Below are 19,202 nucleotides of genomic sequence, written 5' to 3'. Positions count from 1 at the left end.
GTTATGGATTTAGTCGGACCTAGGCAGTTCCAGAGACTTTATTGTTTTTGAAAGAAGAAGAAACCTTGCAGAAGTGAAGAAAAAAAGAATACAGAATAAATGTGAGGAGATTTGTTTTTTGTGCTTAAATGACTTGTTGGCTTTAATGTAAGTCTTAAATTTTGTTTTGTCCTTGCTAAATTTTACATTTTCAAGTTCAAGTTTAGGCTTGTTGTCATTCCGCTACATGTGTGGACATACAGTCGAACGAAATATCGTACCTCACAGAACCACAGTCCTACATAAATGCAGACATACAATAATGAAGTAAAACAGTATAAACCTATACACAACTAACCTACTGACAGATATACTATATATATATATATATAGGGAAAAGCTGTTGAGCAGTCTGGCGGAGCAGGCTCTGATGTTCTGGTACCGTCTTCCTGATAATAGAAGCTGGAAAAGACTGTGGGAGGGATGGGTGGGGTCTGTCATGATACTGTTGGCTTTGCTGGAGCATCGTGTTAGGAAAATGTCCAGGATAGAGGGGAGAGGGGCACCAATGATCTTTGCAGCTGTGCTGTCCACTGGAGGATCTTGCGGTCTGCTGCATTACAGTTCCCATAGCAGACAGTGATGCAGCTGGTCAGTACGCTCTCTATGGTGGAGGGAGACTTGCTCTTTTCAGCCGGTGGAAAAAAGTGTAGGTGCTGTTGTGCCTTCTTGGAGATTGACATGGTGTTGGTGGTCCAGGTGAGATCCTCTGTGATGTGCACCCCCAGGACTCTCTCCACAGTCGAGCTGTCGATGGTCAGTGGGGGAAGGTCAACAGAGTTTCTCCTGAAACTAATCCACTAATCAAGACAAGTATATTGAAACTATCCAAAGTTCTGTTAACCCAAAAGCAGTAAAAACTGAATCTCCATCTTATGTCCTTTTAAGGTGAAAAAAACCCTTGGTTATTAAACAATAGTAACAAAATGACCAAATTTGGTTTTGTATCCAGTAAACATAGTTTAACCATTAAAATTGTAAAAACAACAACAACAACAACAAAATGGTTCCTACACATTTACTATCATAAAACCATTAAAAAAAGGAAATTTGAAAAGAAGGAAATTTAAAAAAAAAGATTTGCGATGCACACTATGAAGTCCTGATCTGCAATAAATGATTTGCGATAAATGATCTGATCTAAAACCAATGATTTATGAACCCGCACTGAAGTCCTGTTCATGAACGAAAGATTTGTGAACCCACTCCGAAGTCCCAATCAAATGGTTCATTCTTTGAGCTCTGAAGTTCTGATCTGAATAAAAAAATTCACGAACTCGCTCTGAAGTTCTGATCTAAATCACTAAACGCGAAATTCCAAAATCTAATTATTCACAAATCCACTTTGAAATCCCAATCTTAATTCATTTCTTCGCTATATGCTACCCAGTTGGAGCGCTTTGAAACAGATAATCATTTTATGATGGTTTAATTGATTCAGAGTTGTCAAACTTCTCTTTATCTCCCTACACTCGCTCTCAGTTGCGGCTTGCATTAAGTTCAAGACATTGATGCTTGCATATAGAACAGCCACAGGCTCAGCTGCTGCCTACTTCCACTCACTATTACAAAATCTGCATCCCCTCCAGAAGTCTGAGATCCGCTAGTGAGCGACACCTCGTGGTACCATCACAGAGAGGCAAACTTTCCAGAACCTTTTCGTTCACCGTTCCTGGCTGGTGAAATTACTGTAACTTCCCACCCCTATCCAGAATGCTGAATCACAGACAATATTCAAACGACACCTGAAAACTCATCTCTTCCTTTACCATTTCACTTAATCTTAAAAAAAAAAAAAAAAAAAAACTTTTCTTTCTCTTTCCTTAATCTCTCTTTGTCTATCTTGTATTAATATGAACAATGCCTGAAACTTTGTATTGCAAGCACTCCCTGTCTTTAATTGCCTCTTTATCATGAATCGCTTATTGTATTCCTCAATTTTAGGTGGCTTTGAATAAAAGCGTCTGCTAAATGAAGAAATGTAAATGTAAATATTTTAATTCATCCAACACAAATCTATGAACATGGTAGGGACATGTCCCTAGCATCCCTAATAATTTCTGTGACCTTTGTTACTACAGATATTGTTACTGATTTAAAAACATGAGCTTCCTTAAATCAGTGTAAAGTTTCATAATTTTATTTATTTATTTATTTATTATGGTTAGAAGTTTCATGGTCTTGAATTTATTTATTTTTTATGACTGTGGTAAGAAGGTTTCAGAATTGTCAGCTTATTACGGTCATGAACACATTTTTTTTTTTTTATATTATTTTATGAAAAGACAACAATAAGATGGCTATGATATCTGTGTTAACTTTTTATTTATATTTTTATTTATATATTTATTTGAGAAGGTTTCTTGTTCTTTGAAATTACTTATTTTTATGGCTTTAGAAAGGTTTGAGGATCCTTCTCCGGTTGTAACGTTCTTATTACAGCCATAATATAGTCATAAAATCTTATTATAGCCATAAAAATTCATTATTTTTATGACTATAATAAGGCTACAAAATCATTGTTAGCTCTCATTTCTTTCTTTCTTTCTTTGTATAAGAATTATTTTTTTTTGTAGTTCAGCATCCTGTTTTTACAAGGCCTGCATCACCAGTAAACAAGTTTGTAGTAAAACCTAGAGTAATTAATGCATTTTACACTTTATACAGATCTTTACTGCATTCTTTCATCACCGCAACAAAATGCAGTGCATACAGTTCAACATTTTTCTCTCACACACAGACTGTTGTTGTTGTGTATCAGTTTAAAGGAGGGTTATACATTTTCATTAATTTTGCGCAGGGGGGGTTTGTTTATGTAGGTTTTTACTACGAACAGCAAGAATTGGACAGTTTTCCATCACTATTTCATTTTTATTGTGCATTGATTGTTCTCGCTGAAAAATCCTACGTATTTAAATCAGTTGTAATGTATTGGTTGTTAGTACGGTGTGATGAATCCTCCCCCCTCACGGTGATAATTTGGTTCAGTCCGATCCACAGCTACGAGACTCATCATCAGTCAGTCAGTCAGTCAGTGAGCGCGAGGCTGTGTTTATGTGAATTGAGTTTTACCACAACAGCAAAACCCTCAACCCTCAAAACAAACTTACACCCGGGATTTAAATTAGCGGTAAGTTCATTTGTAACCTTTTAAGAGCATTTATTTATATATGAAAGTCTAATGCACTAGTAGTTGCGTTATTATGTTCTGGACAGTGGTAGTTAGTTAAGTATGTGTAACGTTACATAATAATTTTAGCTACAGTTATAAGAACAAATCACACTTCGGTTCCTTCATTCCTATGGAGTCCTGTAATTCGTTTGTTTGTTGCTGTTGTTTTCCTTCTGCAATATTTACCAAGTAATTAATTAATGAATGGTCGTTTTGCAATTCTTTTCTCTTCATAGTCAGTTTTACAAATAATACAATTAAGCATTTTTATTATTATTATTATTCCCAATTTGTTTTAGAAATAATCTTAATTCTTTCATAATTTTTTGCATATATTGAGCAGTGAACTGCCACTACAATCTTGTTGACGATATAGAACTAGTGCAACTTTTCATTGGTCATTAACAGATTTAAGATTGATATCTATTCTAAAGCTGGAAATAAGGCTGATTTGTGTGATTTCTTGAGTGTTACTGAAACTTCTACACTTTCCCACCCATGAAGTTGTTCTGCAGGTTGTTTCTTCATATAAATAGTGAGATAATGGTGTATGAGGACACCAGTTCAGACAATGAACTGGATTTGGAACGCCTTGCCACTATTCATTAGACAAGCTTCTTTTCTTAATATATTTAAGTCCAGACTAAAGACATTTTTATTTTCTATAGAATATGGCTGATGGGATATTCGTATGATTTTATAACTTTTCAGTTTGTCTGTTGTGTGTTTTTTTTCTGATTTTGATGACTTGTTGGAAAGCACATTGGTCAGCTGAAGTTGTAATTAAGTGTGCTATATAAATACATTGTCATTGTCAAATTGTAATTCATTGGATTTAATGCACTAGACTACAAAATATTGATCATAGATGAAAAAATATATAGTCTTTGATCATATTAAACACAGCTGAATTGAACTTCTTGGCTGTGTGAACGGTACAGAAAGGAAGGCAATTGGATATAACAGACTCACCCTCTGACAGGTCTAAACATGAATGCACATTCAACGGGCAGAGAGGTATGATGGTTCATGACAAGATGATGAGTGTTTTTTCAGAGTCATGGGAAGGTGGAAAACCGGCTTTTGACTTGTTCTCAGATCTTAGTAGTTGGTAAAGCTTTGTGATTGGTATTGTGCAATAACTCAAGGTGCTGTCCTGTAGGAACCTCATTTCACTTGAAGTGCCTGCTTTATGCTTGGATGCACCATTGCACCAACACTGGTCAAATTCTTTCCTTAACAAACAAGCTCATCGTGTATCAGTTGCCCTGAGGCTTATCTGAGTATATTTTCACTGGAATTGTCCTATAATTGGCACACACAGTGCTTATTTGCATGTCTTCGGAGGTGTTGGGATCGTGACATAGGAAGGAAAACTCCTTAAGCACATAGCCGCAGTCTGTTGGTGTTGTTGTGCTGAAGATTTGTTGTTGCTTCAAGGCTCGAGTGATCCTACTTTATCTGTCCTTGCAGAGTAAGTGGCTTTTCCAGTCTGAAGGATGCATACTAGAAGAAGATTGATTTACAATTATTGTTTTCAGGGAGGCTTGTGTGCCTGAAAGTTTGATTCGTTTTAGAGTAACACTTTTCCGCCAAGGATGCAAAATGATTATAAATAAAGCCTAAATGACTTGTTGGCTTTAATGTAAGTCTTAAAATATCTTTGTGTGATGGACAGGTACCAATCATACTTTTGAGTTGGATATTTTCAGTTAATCTTTTGAATTTGTTTCTTCTGGTTCACAAACCGTGTCTGAATGTTTTCATTCACAAATTGATGGATTTGGTTCTTGTGTTCAGCTCATTGATTCAGTCATTTGATTAGTGGCTAACAGCACTGGAGTGTAAATTTATCAGTGCATAATGACTTAATATTCTGTATCTTACACAAAATTGATACTTCAGTTGAAATGATATGAATTAAATGCTTTTATGAATACTGAAATTGAATATTGTAATTAAATTTGTTGGGGTTAGGATTAGCTTTGATTGATTGCTACTGTTGTCATCATTTGTAAGTCAATTTAGAAAAAAAGCGTCTGCTAAATTACTTAAAGTAAATGTAATGTAAAAGTAAATTGAAAACAGTGAAAAGCAGTCCTTATACTTTCCACTTTTTTGTTACAATTTATTTTTTTATACGTGTTTTATAGTTTTCTTTTTCTTTTTAGTAATTTTGTCATTTTTATTAGTTTTGTATTACTTACATTTCCGTTTTTATTTATTTCTAGCTAGTAATTTTTAGTGCTTCAGTTTAAACTTATTTCAGTTAGCTGCCAAGGCATTTCTAATTTTCATTTAGTTTAAGTTTTTCATTTATTGCTTGATTTCATTTACCAAAAATGTTTTTTAATAGTTTTAGTTTTAGTTGTGATAATGGGTGGTGTTGGTGCAGTGGATAAGACGCATGCCTTTGGTGTGAGAGACCCAGGTTCGAATCCACTGTGAGGCACCAATGTGTCCCTGAGCAAGACATTTAACCCCTAGTTGCTCCAGAGGCGTGCGACCTCTGACATATATAGCAATTGTAAGTCGCTTTGGATAAAAGCGTCAGCTAAATGAATAAATGTAAATGTAATGTAAATAATAAACTTGGTTTTGCCCAACACGAGGGTATTTAAACTAAGTCCAGAGCAGAGGTCTCCAGACAGGTCAGATTTAATCTGATTAATCGATTTAAAGAAAAACCCCCATAAATCCCACCCGGCAGAGAGTTGTACCACCTGGAGCTCTGTCGGGAGATGTGGTCACTGGCAAAGTCTCTCTCTGACCTCACGCACTTCCTCCTGGGACGGTGTGTTGAGGCGTTCATGTCTCATTCACTTACAGGTTGAACAAACAGGACTGTGGGCTTTGAGTTGGTTTGAAGTTTTAAACTGCATTATCAGCAGTTTGACAATTTTTGGTGCCGATTTAATGCTGATATGTATAATATTGACAATAGAATTGAATTATACCAAATGGGATGTAAATAAATATATCAGGGCTCAAAAATAAGCTCAGATGATTTGGGCAAAAACATTTAAGTTTCAACTGTTACAACTTAAAACTGTTGACTGCTTGGGTTTTAAGGCATTCAGACTTATACAATTGGTTTTGTTTGAAGTATCGGACATTGTTTTTGCAGTTTCTGATTTTATAATAGCACCATGGTTAACAAGCTGTTTGTTTGCTAGTTTAGATTGGGCTTTTTCAAAAATGTGAGAAGAGTTGTAATAGTCTAGTTGTAATAGTCTCGGAAGCATCAAACAAATAAACCTAAGTAATGTTTTGCACTGCATGCCATCCAACAAAAGTGAAATCTTCATTTTTTGGGGTTATCTAGGCCTATACCTTTATCACCATATCTCCGTCTTCAACTAGCAGCTGACAGCTGGATTCCCCTGAGGCTGTAGCGGTTAACAGTATATATATTGTCTTGATTCACAGGTGTGGACTGACATCACCGTGGCTCTGAATCACCTGTAATAAAACACACCCCTGTAAATGCAATGTGAGAGAGAAACAGCCTAATTACAGCCAATAGCTAATTAATATACAAAGCTTTATCTAAACATCTAGAATACATATGGTATTTGAACGTAAATACCATTTGTAGGTTCAGACTCTAAGAAAAGCATTACACGTTATAATGGATTAAATCCACCACTTTGTGGTTGTTAAATGTTAAAGGAATTGTTAATCCAAAATAGTTCACTCCCAATCTGGCTATTCAAAATGTAGGTGAGTATATTTTTTTATCGAAAAGAATGCATTATTCTCATCAGTGATCCTCTGCTTTGAAGAATGAATGCCATTAGAATGAGAGACCAGACAGCTGATAAAAACATCACAATAATCCACAAGACTCCAGTTCATCAATTAACTTCTTATGAAGTGTAAAGCTGCATGTTTGTAATAAACAAATCCATCATTAGTAAATTTTTAATTTTAAACCATTGCTTCTGAACAAAAAACTGTCCATATACTGTCCAAAATCTATAATATTCCTCCAGTGAAAAAGTATCTGTTTTCTGTTGTCCTCTCACATCAAAATCCACAAACATATTTGTTTAGAACTATTTTCAAATAAAACATTGCACGATCTGTGCATGTTTGTCAATCAGAGAAGACTTTTTCACTGGAGAAAGCAATATTATAGATAGATGACCTGTAGTTTTTCCTGGAGGCAATTATTTAAAGTTAAAAACTTTGTTTTTATCAGCTGTTTGGACTCTCATTCTGATGGTACCCATTTACTGCAGAGGATCCATTGGTAAACAAATGATGAATTTCTAAAATACGCCAGATATGTTACCATCTTGGATAGCCTGAGGTAGAGAGGATACTTTGCTATGACACCTGTGTGAAAATAATTTTTGGTAAAAAAATATATATATATATATATTTTTTTAATTGTGACTTAAGTGTCCAAATACATTCATTTCACAGCATTATATAATGGGTGCAAAAGTACACATTATAGGGTTAGCTTTGTATCAGCAGGACATACAGCAGGTGGAATTAGCCCAAAAATGTGGGGAATGCATCTGCTGCCTGTGATGTTTTCACAGGTGAGCTTATCTACGTTATAGGAAAAGTGAAGTTCCACAAACACGATAAGATCACCTAATAAAATTGACCACACGATCTCCAAGAATCATTGTTTAGCATTAATTTCATCGTTACATAATTGGATGTTTACATAATCTGACACACTCAAATGGGTAAATTATGCAATGTAATGAGCTTTGATTGCATGATTAAACTGAGGGACGAGTTTGCAAGAAATATGAGAGCAGGATAAAACCTCATATTCCACCACAGACGTCATCAACATCACTGGAAAGTCTAGACATTTTAATTACTCCAGTGTTTCTTTTTTTTTTTTTTTTTTGCCTTGTTTTAAAATATGAGAAAAGAGATATAAAAAAAGATATCGGCAGATATTTCAGCATAGAACTAATCATTCTTCATTCTTCAGTTACAACAGGTGCATCTCAATAAATTAGAATGTCATGGAAAAGCTCCTTTTTTTCAGTGATTCAACTCAAATTGTGAAACTTGTGTATTAAATTCAATGCACACAGACTGAAGTAGTTTAAAGTCTTTGGTTCTTTTAATTGTGATGATTTTGGTTCACATTTCACAAAAACCCACCAATTCATCTCAACAAATTAGATTACTTCATAAGACCAAAAAAAATAAATAATAATAATTAAAGCCCCTTTTGCTTTAATTACTGCCTCTATTCGGCGTGGCATGGAGGTGATCATAAGTCTGAGGTTCTCTTGGTCGGTTGTGCATCTATTTTTTCTACACTTTTTCCTTCCACTCAACTTTCTGTTAACATGCTTAGATACAGCACTCTGTGAACAGCTAGCTTCTTTGGCAATGAATGTTTTGTGGCTTACCCTCCTTGTGAAGGGTGTCAATGATCGTCTTCTTGACAACTGTCAGATCAGCAGTCTTCCCATGATTGTGTAGCCTAAAGTGAACCAAACTGAAAGACCATTTTAAAAGCTCAGGAAACCTTTGCAGGTGTTTTGAGTTGATTAGCTGAATGGCATGTCACCATATTCTAATTTGTTGATATAGTGAATTGGTGGGTGTTTGTGAAATGTGAGCCAAAATCATCACAATTAAAAGAACCAAACACTTAAAATATTGTGTGCGTTGAATTTATTTAATACATGAGTTTCACAATTTGAGTTGAATACTTAAATAAATGAACTTTTCCACAACTTTCTAATTTATTGAGATACACCTGTATATTGGTATCTCATATCATAAAGTTTGTTGAGGAGAGGTGTCCTATTACTTTTCAAGAATATGATTTCCACCTGGAAGACAATAAAATGGGCATGAAATTCTATAGACTTACACTGAAGCAGAGTCTGGTTGTTTGTGTTCTTTTGCAGATATTCAAAATGAAGGAGCCAATACCTGTAGGCAAAGCATCTTGAAGAGAAAGAGGCCAGTGTCAGTGTGTGAGTGTATGTGTGTGTACGCATGAGTGTATGTGGATGAGATTTCATAGGCCATGTCTGTCCCCACCAAACTAAAGAGGACAGTATGTGTCCTACTGCCCACCAAGGAGACATTGGACATCACAGTGGGGGTAAATATTCAGCTCTTGTAATATTTCATAATGTGATATGCAGCAATGACAAATGACAAAAAAGTAATAACCTGAGGAAGGCTGCACTTTACAGTATATTGTAATATACAGTATATAAAATGTGCAAATGTGTGTTTATTGAGCTGAATGCTAGCATTTTAAAATCATGTTTTTGTACCTGATTAATTGTCAAATCTGTTTTTCTTTTCCTCCAAGCTAAAAGCAACGGGTCAAGATGTGTTTCATCGTGTCTGTGAGCTTCTTGGGGTTAAAGAGCTGCACTACTTTGGATTGACTTTAGTCAAAAGTAAGAATTTATATTTCCCAATTACACTGTACTCATTTAAAGGTTGCAACAGGGGGATTTGCAGTGATGTCATAGTAAAATCCTTTTTTGTTCACCAGAGAATCTCTCAGTGAACAGTTCTTAAAAGAACCATTGTTTTCTTAGTGTAAAGAGCATTATAATAATCTATAGAACTTTTTCCATTATTAAAAACCTTTTGTGCAATGGAATGGCTCCATCAATGTTAATGGTTCTTCATGGAACCATAGATGCAAAAGAACCTTTATTTTTAGAGTGTATGTGAATCTTAAAGGACGTGTGTTTTTGTACCTACTGTAAATGGAAATTGTAACCACATTTGAGTTTTATTTGTCGTTCACTAAAGATTTTCAAATGCAAATGCTTACAGCTCAAGGCCTTCAAGTTGTTTGCCAATTCAAGCAATATATGAACTGCACAATCCATTTAAAACTAATGTGGCATCTAATATTTGTCTTTTGCCATTCTGGTAAGGCTCTATTAAGATGAGTTTGTTCTCATTTTGCTCTCATTTTCTTCCCTTCAATACCTTTTTACGATATTTTGCGTCACTCTTCTCTTGGACAAGAGCATTTTTGTTTTTGTGTGTTTGAGGGTTGGTGACCCCTGAGGCTTTGGAATCAAGCTATATTAACTTTAAGCCTGGAATTCACCATGAATCACCACTTCACTGCAGAGGCAGCAGGAGAGAGCAATTGATATTGGCTTAGCATTTAGCAGGGTCACAACCTTCTCATCATGAACCTCAGATAAAGAGACAGTGAGTCAGAAAGAGTTTGAGTCATTTAGTGAGGGAGGTAGGGATGCGAAGTTAGCAGTGATAAAGGATGGATAAACTGAATGGAATGTGAACTTGCACTTGTAAAAACATTATTTTTCTGTTTGTATAGATACTAAAACACACAATATAATCATGCTGAGAGAATCTAAAACTTAATATGAATTACCCTATGTATAAAACAGATGAAAAGAGTTTTTGCTGCTTAACATTTTTGTGTAAACTGTGATACACTACTATTCAGAAGTTGAATTTGATTTCTTTTTTTAAAAAACTTTTATCCAGCAGAACATTAAATTGATCAAAAGTAATCAAACCAATGTAATATATGTGTATATATATATATATATATATATGTGTGTGTGTGTGTGTGTGTGTGTGTGTGTGTGTGTGTGTGTGTGTGTGTGTGTTGCATACAAATACTTAAGGGGTCATGTTGGCAAATGAAATAAATCACATGGACCACTTGAATGAAAAGAATGTGCTTGAAACATTTAACATCTATTTATTGGTCTTAGCTAAATCTTCTTTCATTTTCTATTTTGACATTTATTTAAACCATCTTAATTCCATTCTTGCACAAGCTCCTTTTTAGAAGTGTTTACACGATTTACGCAAAGTGCTAGAATTCTTTTGCAATCACAATCGCTCTGGCATGAAACTGCAAGTTTTTACTGGGATAAGTTTTGTCTGCAGTTGGGGTTGTTGCATACTGGGCCCTGCGTTCACCAATGGCTCAACGGGTCTTTTCATTCCAGCCGTCTTCCTAATTGAGGTCATTGTTGGGCAGATTTCATGCATGAATTCATGATGCCATTGTTTGCATGCCGAAAGCATTTACGCTTGTTTCCTGTGTGTCCTTTCTGGGCTATTTTAGACAATGAGCACATTTTTCTGGACTTGGAAGAGAAACTTGCTAAGTACTTTCCTAAGGAGTGGAAACAGGACTCAGGGAAGGTGAGCTAACACAGTCCTCCATCGTTATCAGTAGTTCCATGGTGGTATTTTACATATCTGTAAAATACCATGGTTCATCAATGTTATAGTCATATAAATATAAATAGTGTTGTGATTCTACTGATTCCATGACAGAATCACTGTACCATGTGATCTGTGTTCCCTGTGGTCATCAGGGCGGTTACAGTATGATAGTAAAGATAAACACTAGTAAGCCGGTTGGGATGTGGGAGTGACGTCATAATGAGGGGGTTGCCACAGTAACCTAGTCAAGCCTGTTCTTTCTCTCGGCAGGGTTCACAGAGGAGGTCAATTCCTCCCCTGCTCTGTCTGAAGGTCCAGTATTATGTGCAGAATGGCAGACTCATCTGGTAAGAAACAGGCCAGAGATTCCCGAACATTTGTGAAGGGAGGTATCCTCTCCTTGGCCTCTTTCCTTCATTAGTTTTAATCCACCAGGGTCTGAGGCCAGTTTGAGTGGGCTTGTGATCTGGTTTTAATGTGGCCTGTCTTTGAAAGCTGTTTTTATTAGGAATAATTTGGTGTAACTTAAAAACTGCTTAATGAAACTCAGCCTAACTTTAGATTTTATTAAATGTGGGAAATGAGTGGAGTATTTTGCAGAGAGCCCGAGGAGAGTCATTAAATGTATTTTAAAATTAATTTATTAATTTTATTATAGTTAAATTAGAAAACGATGTTTGTTCTATTTTGAAGTTTTAAATTAGGCTTGATGTGAATTCCTTAGAAACATTTAATTTCAAACATTAAATTTTTCAGTTTAGGGACCGTTTTAATGCTTTTGAAAGAAGTCTCACACTCACCAAGGCTGCATTTATTTAACAGAAATGTTAAATATTATAACAATATAAAATAACACTTTCTATTTTAATATTTTTTAAATATAATTAATTTTTTGTGATGATAAAGCTGAATTTTCAGCATAATTACTCCAGTCTTTAGTGTCATGATTCTTTAAAGTGTTAGTTCACCTAAAGATTTTGTCATTAATTACTCACCCTCATGCCATCACAAACCCCTTTGTTCCTCTTCGGAACACAAATTAAGATATTTTTTGATGAAATCTGAGAGCTTTCTGACCCTCCTTGGACTATATTACTAATGTCCTTACTAAGTTTCTGGGTCTGGGAACATTTCAGTTGCACTGTTCTCTATGGAGGGTCAGAAAACTCTCGGATTCGATCAAAGTGAACTAAACCTTTAATAAATAAAGTTCTAAAGAACAGGATTTATTGGAAATAGGATTATAAATAAAAAATCATTCTTGCTAAAACATTTTTCTGATGCTGTTTTTTTTTTTCTTTTCTTTTTTTTCTGTGTTCTCAGTGAGCGTAAAGCGAGAAAACTGTACTACTATGATCTGCGGGAACGTGTCCTGCGCTCCGAATGCCGACAGCAGGAGGAAGTCTATTTCCAGCTAGCAGGATACGCCCTACAGGCCGATCACTCTGACCACCCCTCAGACAGCCACAGTCAGGGACACGCTGCGTATTTCCAACCCAAAGAATACTTTCCACCCTGGGTAAATCTTCATTAGAGTGTATAAAATACAATCACATAGATTTGAATCCAAGCAAGAGGTGCTTACTTTGTTTTCAATCATAGTAAGATTGGGTTTAAATGGTAAAGTCCAGGATTTTTGGCATTTGGATGTGGGTATGCTAATGGCCTCCCTAGCATTTTTAACTATCAAGACTTTTTGGACAACCAACTTCACCAGAAAGACCATGCTGTTTGACTAGCATTATTTGAAAAGCATCAAACCAGCAAATTCTTGTTGTGTTTTTACAGTAGAGGTTTGATTAAAGTTTAATTAAAGTCTAATAAAGCATGGTGTGTGCCCATACTCCTTTTATAATCACGCATGACCCGTGTCTGCTCTCTTATAGATAATTGCGAAACGTGGAATTGACTACCTGCTGTGTCACGGGCCCAAGGTTCATAAAGAGCTGTGGGGGATGTCTTCGTGTGACGCTGTCCTGCTCTTTATCAGAGAATCCTGCCGTCTGGAGGATGTCCCAGTCACCTTTTATCGCCTACAGAAGGTGAGAGGTCACGCACGGTTATCAGCATGTCTTGCTGTAGGTCAAGATATTCTCAGCTGTGGAATGTAGGGAGCTTCTGAAAATGTTTTCATCAAAGTAGAAGTTAAAGGTGAAGTCATTTCTTCACTACTTGTGGCACATTATGGAACTGCAGTGTGCTTGACTGAGTCATATTACAACAGCAGCTCAGCCGATGATAGAATGATCTCTGAAGGATCATGTGACACTGAAGACTGGAGTAATAGCTGCTGGAAATGTAGCTGTACCATAACAGGATACATTCATTGTAATAATATTTCAATATTACTGTTCTACTTTGTATTTGATCAAATTAATGCACCCTTTGTGAGCATAGCAGACCTCTTTAAAAAAGGAATACACAATTTTTCTGACCCCAAACTTTCAGTTTTGTATGTGCATGTAATATAATACTACGTATATACATATATAGATTTGAATAATTGTATTAATATGTAATATTAATAATATTTTAAAGTTATTTATATAGTGTATATATGCTATACACTGTACATTAATGTTAATAAGCCTGTGCCTCTTTCCTGTAGGACAAGAAAGAAGAAAAAGGTTCAGCGCTGCTTGGACTCACTTTACGAGGAATGCAAGTGTATCAGGTGTGTGTTTTTGAATGCATGAGGTGTTTTTCTTGCCATTAAAAATAGGGGAAAACACTTTTTTGTATATAAATTGCAGCAGTGCAAAAATCAGACACAGCAACATTGCAACAGTAGTTGTTGCACATTATCTGAAATCACCAGCCCTCATTGAAAATGACAGACCTTTGGTTGCTTTTCACTGCAAAGCACATGTAATGGCCTACTTCATTGTGCATCATTCTGTGATTCAGCGCAGTTCTGTGTTTTCTCTTTGATTTTGCCAATCACAACGACAGAGCTCTCCAGATAGGCCTGACTGGAATGCATATATTAGACGTTTCAGTCCATAAACAAGGATTTGTTTGGGAGTGCATGCCTTTCCCTTGAGTCCTCTGATCTGCCCATTAAAGCGTCTGGGTTGGATTCAACTAAGGGCCCTGTGTCTAAGAGATCAGAGACCATATGTGGTGAGGCCCTAACCCCAACCTTAAATGGGCTCCCTTTTCTGCTTTTATAAAGAACAGGATTTATATATGAATCCTTTCTCACATTGCCAAATAAGCTTATATTAACAAATGATCTGTGGAAGTGGGTTTTGTAGCAAGAAGGGTTAGGAGATCAAAATGTTAGTTCTATTTTCAGGAAACTACTTCATCTGAATAATTTGGGCTTGGAACGAACTGTTATGTGTTAATTTGTAATAAAATATAATGATAATGTTATGTATATATGTTATAATATTATATATTACGTTATACTATTATTTGCAGGAGCTGAACAATGTGCGTGATCTGCTGTATGACTTCCCCTGGTTTCATGTGGGACGACTCACCTTTCTGGTAACATTTAATTTTTCCATCATTTCAAGTGATTTGTTGATTTATGGTTTATGGTTGATTTATCTGTTCTCATTGATGTGATTTGAATTGTGGTGCTCTAACATTAAAAGTATTTCAGTTTTTAAAAATACAGAGGTTATGTCTTCTGCTCTCTGCACAGGGGAAGAAGTTTGAGATCCAGCCGGATGGTTTGCCCTCAGCGAGGAAGCTGGTATACTACACGGGTTCGGCTTTTCGTTCCCGACATCTTCTGCTGCATTTAAGTTCCTGTCACCGACTGTACCTCAGTTTGCAGCCCGCGCTCAAACACCTGCGGCAGCTGGAGGAGACAGACGGTGTGTGTCCAAATGATATTCATTTACATGTCCGTCATGCTTGCTTTTGTAGTATGATTTTGGTTTTTGTTTTCTTCTCAGTGGACTTGGTTCTATTATAGCACATTAATGAATATAATTTGGCAAATCACACAATGAAAAACAGTAAATATTAACCCTATCAAAGAGCAAACCATTCAAAACAGTTTGGTAACAAAATTCTGACTTTTACATCACAAGAAAAATAAATAAATGAGATAAAATTGTATCGAACATATATTTTCTTATTGGATTTAATATTTCCACAAACTGTGAATATGTTGTATACATAAATTACTAACTTTTAGTTTAGTTAGTTTTCCCTGAAAACAGTGATGTCTGGTTGCCAAATTAAAAAATATCATTTATTTTTTGAAGTAAGACTTAAATATGTTCAAGCATTTGTGAGAATCACCCTTATTAGTAAAATCAATTTTTCTGCCATGTCATGTTTTTTTGGATCCAGAGAAGAAGAGGTACCGTGAATCGTACATCAGTGATGAGCTGGACCTGGATCATCCGTGCAGCGAGGGCAGTCCTCGTCTGTCTCGACACTCCACCAGCAGCTCTGGCATTGAGGCAGACACCAGGCAAAACAGTGTCTCTGTAGAGATGGTTTCCATGGAGGAGAAGGAAAACTCCTTCATCTCTGCTGTCAGTCACGGCTCCTCACACACCTCTGGCATCGACATGAGCAGCAAAGCTCGGCTGGATGAAGATGAGTGGCAGGAGGAAGGTGAGGGTCAAACAACTTTAGTCATGATCAGTATTCAAAAATATATACAACTATATTAATAATCAACATTTTTCTAAACTCATCTGCTAGCTTTAGAATCACATATCATTTGCTGGGCTTGAATACTTGTGCAGTTGTTTTGCAACAATTTGACATGGTCTGCTGACAGATAGGCATTGCTAGGATTCCTTGCATATGTAGTGCTGAAAAGACATCGATGAAGCTGTAAAGGTTATTTTGAAGTTATTTAGTCTATTTGCTTTGCCAACTTGACATGCATAATGTCACGTTCGCACTGTCGCACTGACAGTGAAAGAGTGTCACAACACGTTAGATTTACGATAAGTTTAAGCACAGATTGTGATGAAATCTGAATGTAGATTTGCAGGATGTGGTGAAGGAACCTGGGGAGGTCTCTGTGGACGATCCTTTGGATATCTTACGATTGGCTGAGCTGCTGGAGGGCGTGTCCGTCGACTGTCCCACCATCCAATCAAACACTGAATTCAAAGGTGATGACGATTAAAAAAAAAATAAAATCAGATTTAGGGCACTTTCAAACCTTATCTACATTATTTAATTTGTTTCTGATTCATTTGTTTAAAAAAAATAACATTACTAAATGTGTAAAACATGGAGAATGCATACCACTACTGGTATTAATATTTATTATGATCATGGTGATTATTATATTTATGTTGCATTATTATGTTATTTATTTTAATTATATGATTGATATATTATTATATTTTTAAGAATTGTCATGCAATAAATGTTTATTTGTTAAACAAAAAAAAAAAGAAAACAAAAAAAACCTTGTTCAAAGCTGAATGTATCTAATCAGAAATACAGAAAAAATACGAATGTTGTGAAAAATTACATTATAATTCAAAACAGTTGTTTTCTATTTTAATATATTTAAAATGTAATCTATTCCTGTGATCACAAAGCTGAATTGTCTTCAGTCTTCAAGTGTTCAGTGTCACGTGATCCTACAGAAGTCATTCTAATATTCTGATTAATAAAGAAATTGATTACATTTTTATTGAAATTAAGTGTGCTGCTTAAAATTTTTGTGGAAAACTTTTCGTTAATTTTAATTATTTATTTTTTTAAGATTTTTGCATTCTTTTTATTTATTTATTTATTTATTGTTAAAAATCGAAAAGTCTAAACTGTCACTTTAATGCATATTTGCTTATTAATGCATTAGGACTAATTTTTTTTTTTTTTTTGAAAAATTTGAAATACAGTAAATCAATCTTTTCCTGTAGACTGTGATGAGAATATAGATCTGCTGTATAAATCTTTACTGTAATGTCTGTTTCTAGGTTTACAAATGAGTTCAGTTACAGTCAACGATCAAGTGGACCATTGTGATCCAGACAGCATGAAACAGGTTTGCCGTCTCTGTCTTCTCCAATCTTTCCCTTTTCATTCCTTCATCATGTCACTAATTGCTCATTATCCATCACAGGTTTCAAATCAGAAGTCTCGTAACCCCGCTGACCGCTACAGTCTGAGTCTGGATGACGTGCGACTGTATTCCCCTCTTCTCCCTTTGGGAACGCAATCGGTTCCAGACACCTCTGTCAGCTATACATTTGGGCTTCCACATTCCCCAACCAGCCTGTGTCCAGACAATACATCATTTAGTGTCCAGCGCTCCACGAACTGCCTATCTCTGGACCTGCTGGATGATAATCAGGCACTTGAGCTTGTCCTTTAAGGAACTGAGAAAGACTACAGCTTCGTGTTGTCTGAAGCGCTTACAGGACACATTTTCATCAGGAATTTTGTTCAAACTCAACCAATGCTCAGATGTGTTTCTATGCTGATCAACAACAGGACACTATGAACAATTGTGGGTTGTTTTATCGATTATACAACAAGTAGAACTTTTTACATAATGTGTTTATAAATAATCTTAGAAGAATCCGGCATTACCATGCTAAAACTGTGTCCTTGATAAAATGAGTTGATAAAACATTCTCTCTCAATTAAATTCTAGCCACCTGTGAATACAATAAGCAACAAAAGGCTCCGCCCACAGTGAACTTTCATTGGTCCAAATCCTGTTCTGCGTGGCTGAACTGTATATTGAACATCAAAATGAAACATTTTCACATTCTTTGTGGCCAGACAAAATACCTGTTGGTTCACACCTACTGTAGTTAGGACATGCTGTAACGTCCAAGTTTGTTTAAGGAAGTAAACTTTTACATTTAAAATTTCACATTTGCTCTAAAATGGCTTGAGAATGTCAAACTTCGAGGAACACTCCCTGAATTACATTATGAATACAGATAGAAGCTAGCAGAAAGTCCACTAAGAAGAGAGAAACATGTCTTGTACTCATGCAATAAGATGCCAAATGTTCCTTTAAACAAAACTTGGAGTTCCATTTAATGTTTAAAATCTCCGTTACATTACTGATGTCAATACATCAACTTATTCAGCCATGTACAATTGCGCAGTGGTTAACCATATAAAATATGATACAAAAATGAATGTTCACTGTCTTTGGAGTCATTTTCGGTCATGAAACACTGAATATGCACCACCTATTCTCCTGTTAGAATTGTGTACAGACAGTAATCTTGTTCCCAAGTTACAAAGCATGTGTAAACTCCACTTAAACCTGCAATCAGGATCGAAATATTCCATGTATGTTTTTTTTATGAGATCTAACCACTGGTTTAATATAATGTCACATAGTTCTTTACTACACAAGTATTGAACCTTTAAAAGAACAATAAGTACAAAGACTCATTTGCTCTGTACAGATCATGTTTGTTTGTTCTGGATACATGGAGCTCTTTTAAATTCAATAATTACAAAACACACATCAAGCCGTCAGAGGTTGTGTACATAATGTTGGGTGTAATCTTATCTATGTATTGTAAACACACATCCTATTAAAAGTATGCCCATATATGTGTTCCTTTCAGTGAAAGGAAAAATGTATAGTATGAATAAACATAGCAGGTGTTAAATTCAGTAGTACAATAAGTGTATGTGTTTTTCATTAAATAGAAATACATTTTAACGCTTTACTGTGTATTATTGACTAGAATTATTGTATCTCAGTCCGCTGACATTTTTAACGAGACATTTGTGTAATTAAAGGGATGAGGAGTAATTAATGGTCTCTTACTGGCCTCCATATACAACCTGTCCATAAAACAACCCAAGCAAGCCCTGAAAATTAATACAAAATATT

The 19,202-nt window shown here is 35.6% G+C and overlaps 1 protein-coding gene across 1 annotated transcript; it reads left to right on the top strand.

The window, feature by feature from the left end:
- The first annotated feature begins 3,043 nt into the window (after positions 1-3,043).
- On the top strand, positions 3,044-19,032 carry LOC113070937 (FERM domain-containing protein 6-like). The gene is made up of 14 exons (XM_026244284.1): positions 3,044-3,169; positions 9,112-9,311; positions 9,528-9,618; positions 11,292-11,371; positions 11,666-11,742; positions 12,719-12,914; positions 13,282-13,437; positions 14,004-14,069; positions 14,822-14,890; positions 15,051-15,225; positions 15,710-15,979; positions 16,360-16,491; positions 17,311-17,378; positions 17,457-19,032. The coding sequence occupies exons 2-14, from the start codon at positions 9,234-9,236 to the stop codon at positions 17,706-17,708; spliced, it is 1,710 nt and encodes a 569-aa protein (XP_026100069.1). The 5' UTR covers positions 3,044-3,169; positions 9,112-9,233; the 3' UTR covers positions 17,709-19,032.
- The last annotated feature ends 170 nt before the right edge of the window (positions 19,033-19,202 follow it).

The sequence above is a fragment of the Carassius auratus genome, unplaced genomic scaffold (assembly GCF_003368295.1).
Source record: "Carassius auratus strain Wakin unplaced genomic scaffold, ASM336829v1 scaf_tig00005422, whole genome shotgun sequence".
Taxonomy (NCBI): domain Eukaryota; kingdom Metazoa; phylum Chordata; class Actinopteri; order Cypriniformes; family Cyprinidae; genus Carassius; species Carassius auratus.
Note: the sequence above shows the minus strand (reverse complement) of the source record. Positions and strands in the feature narration are given on the sequence as shown.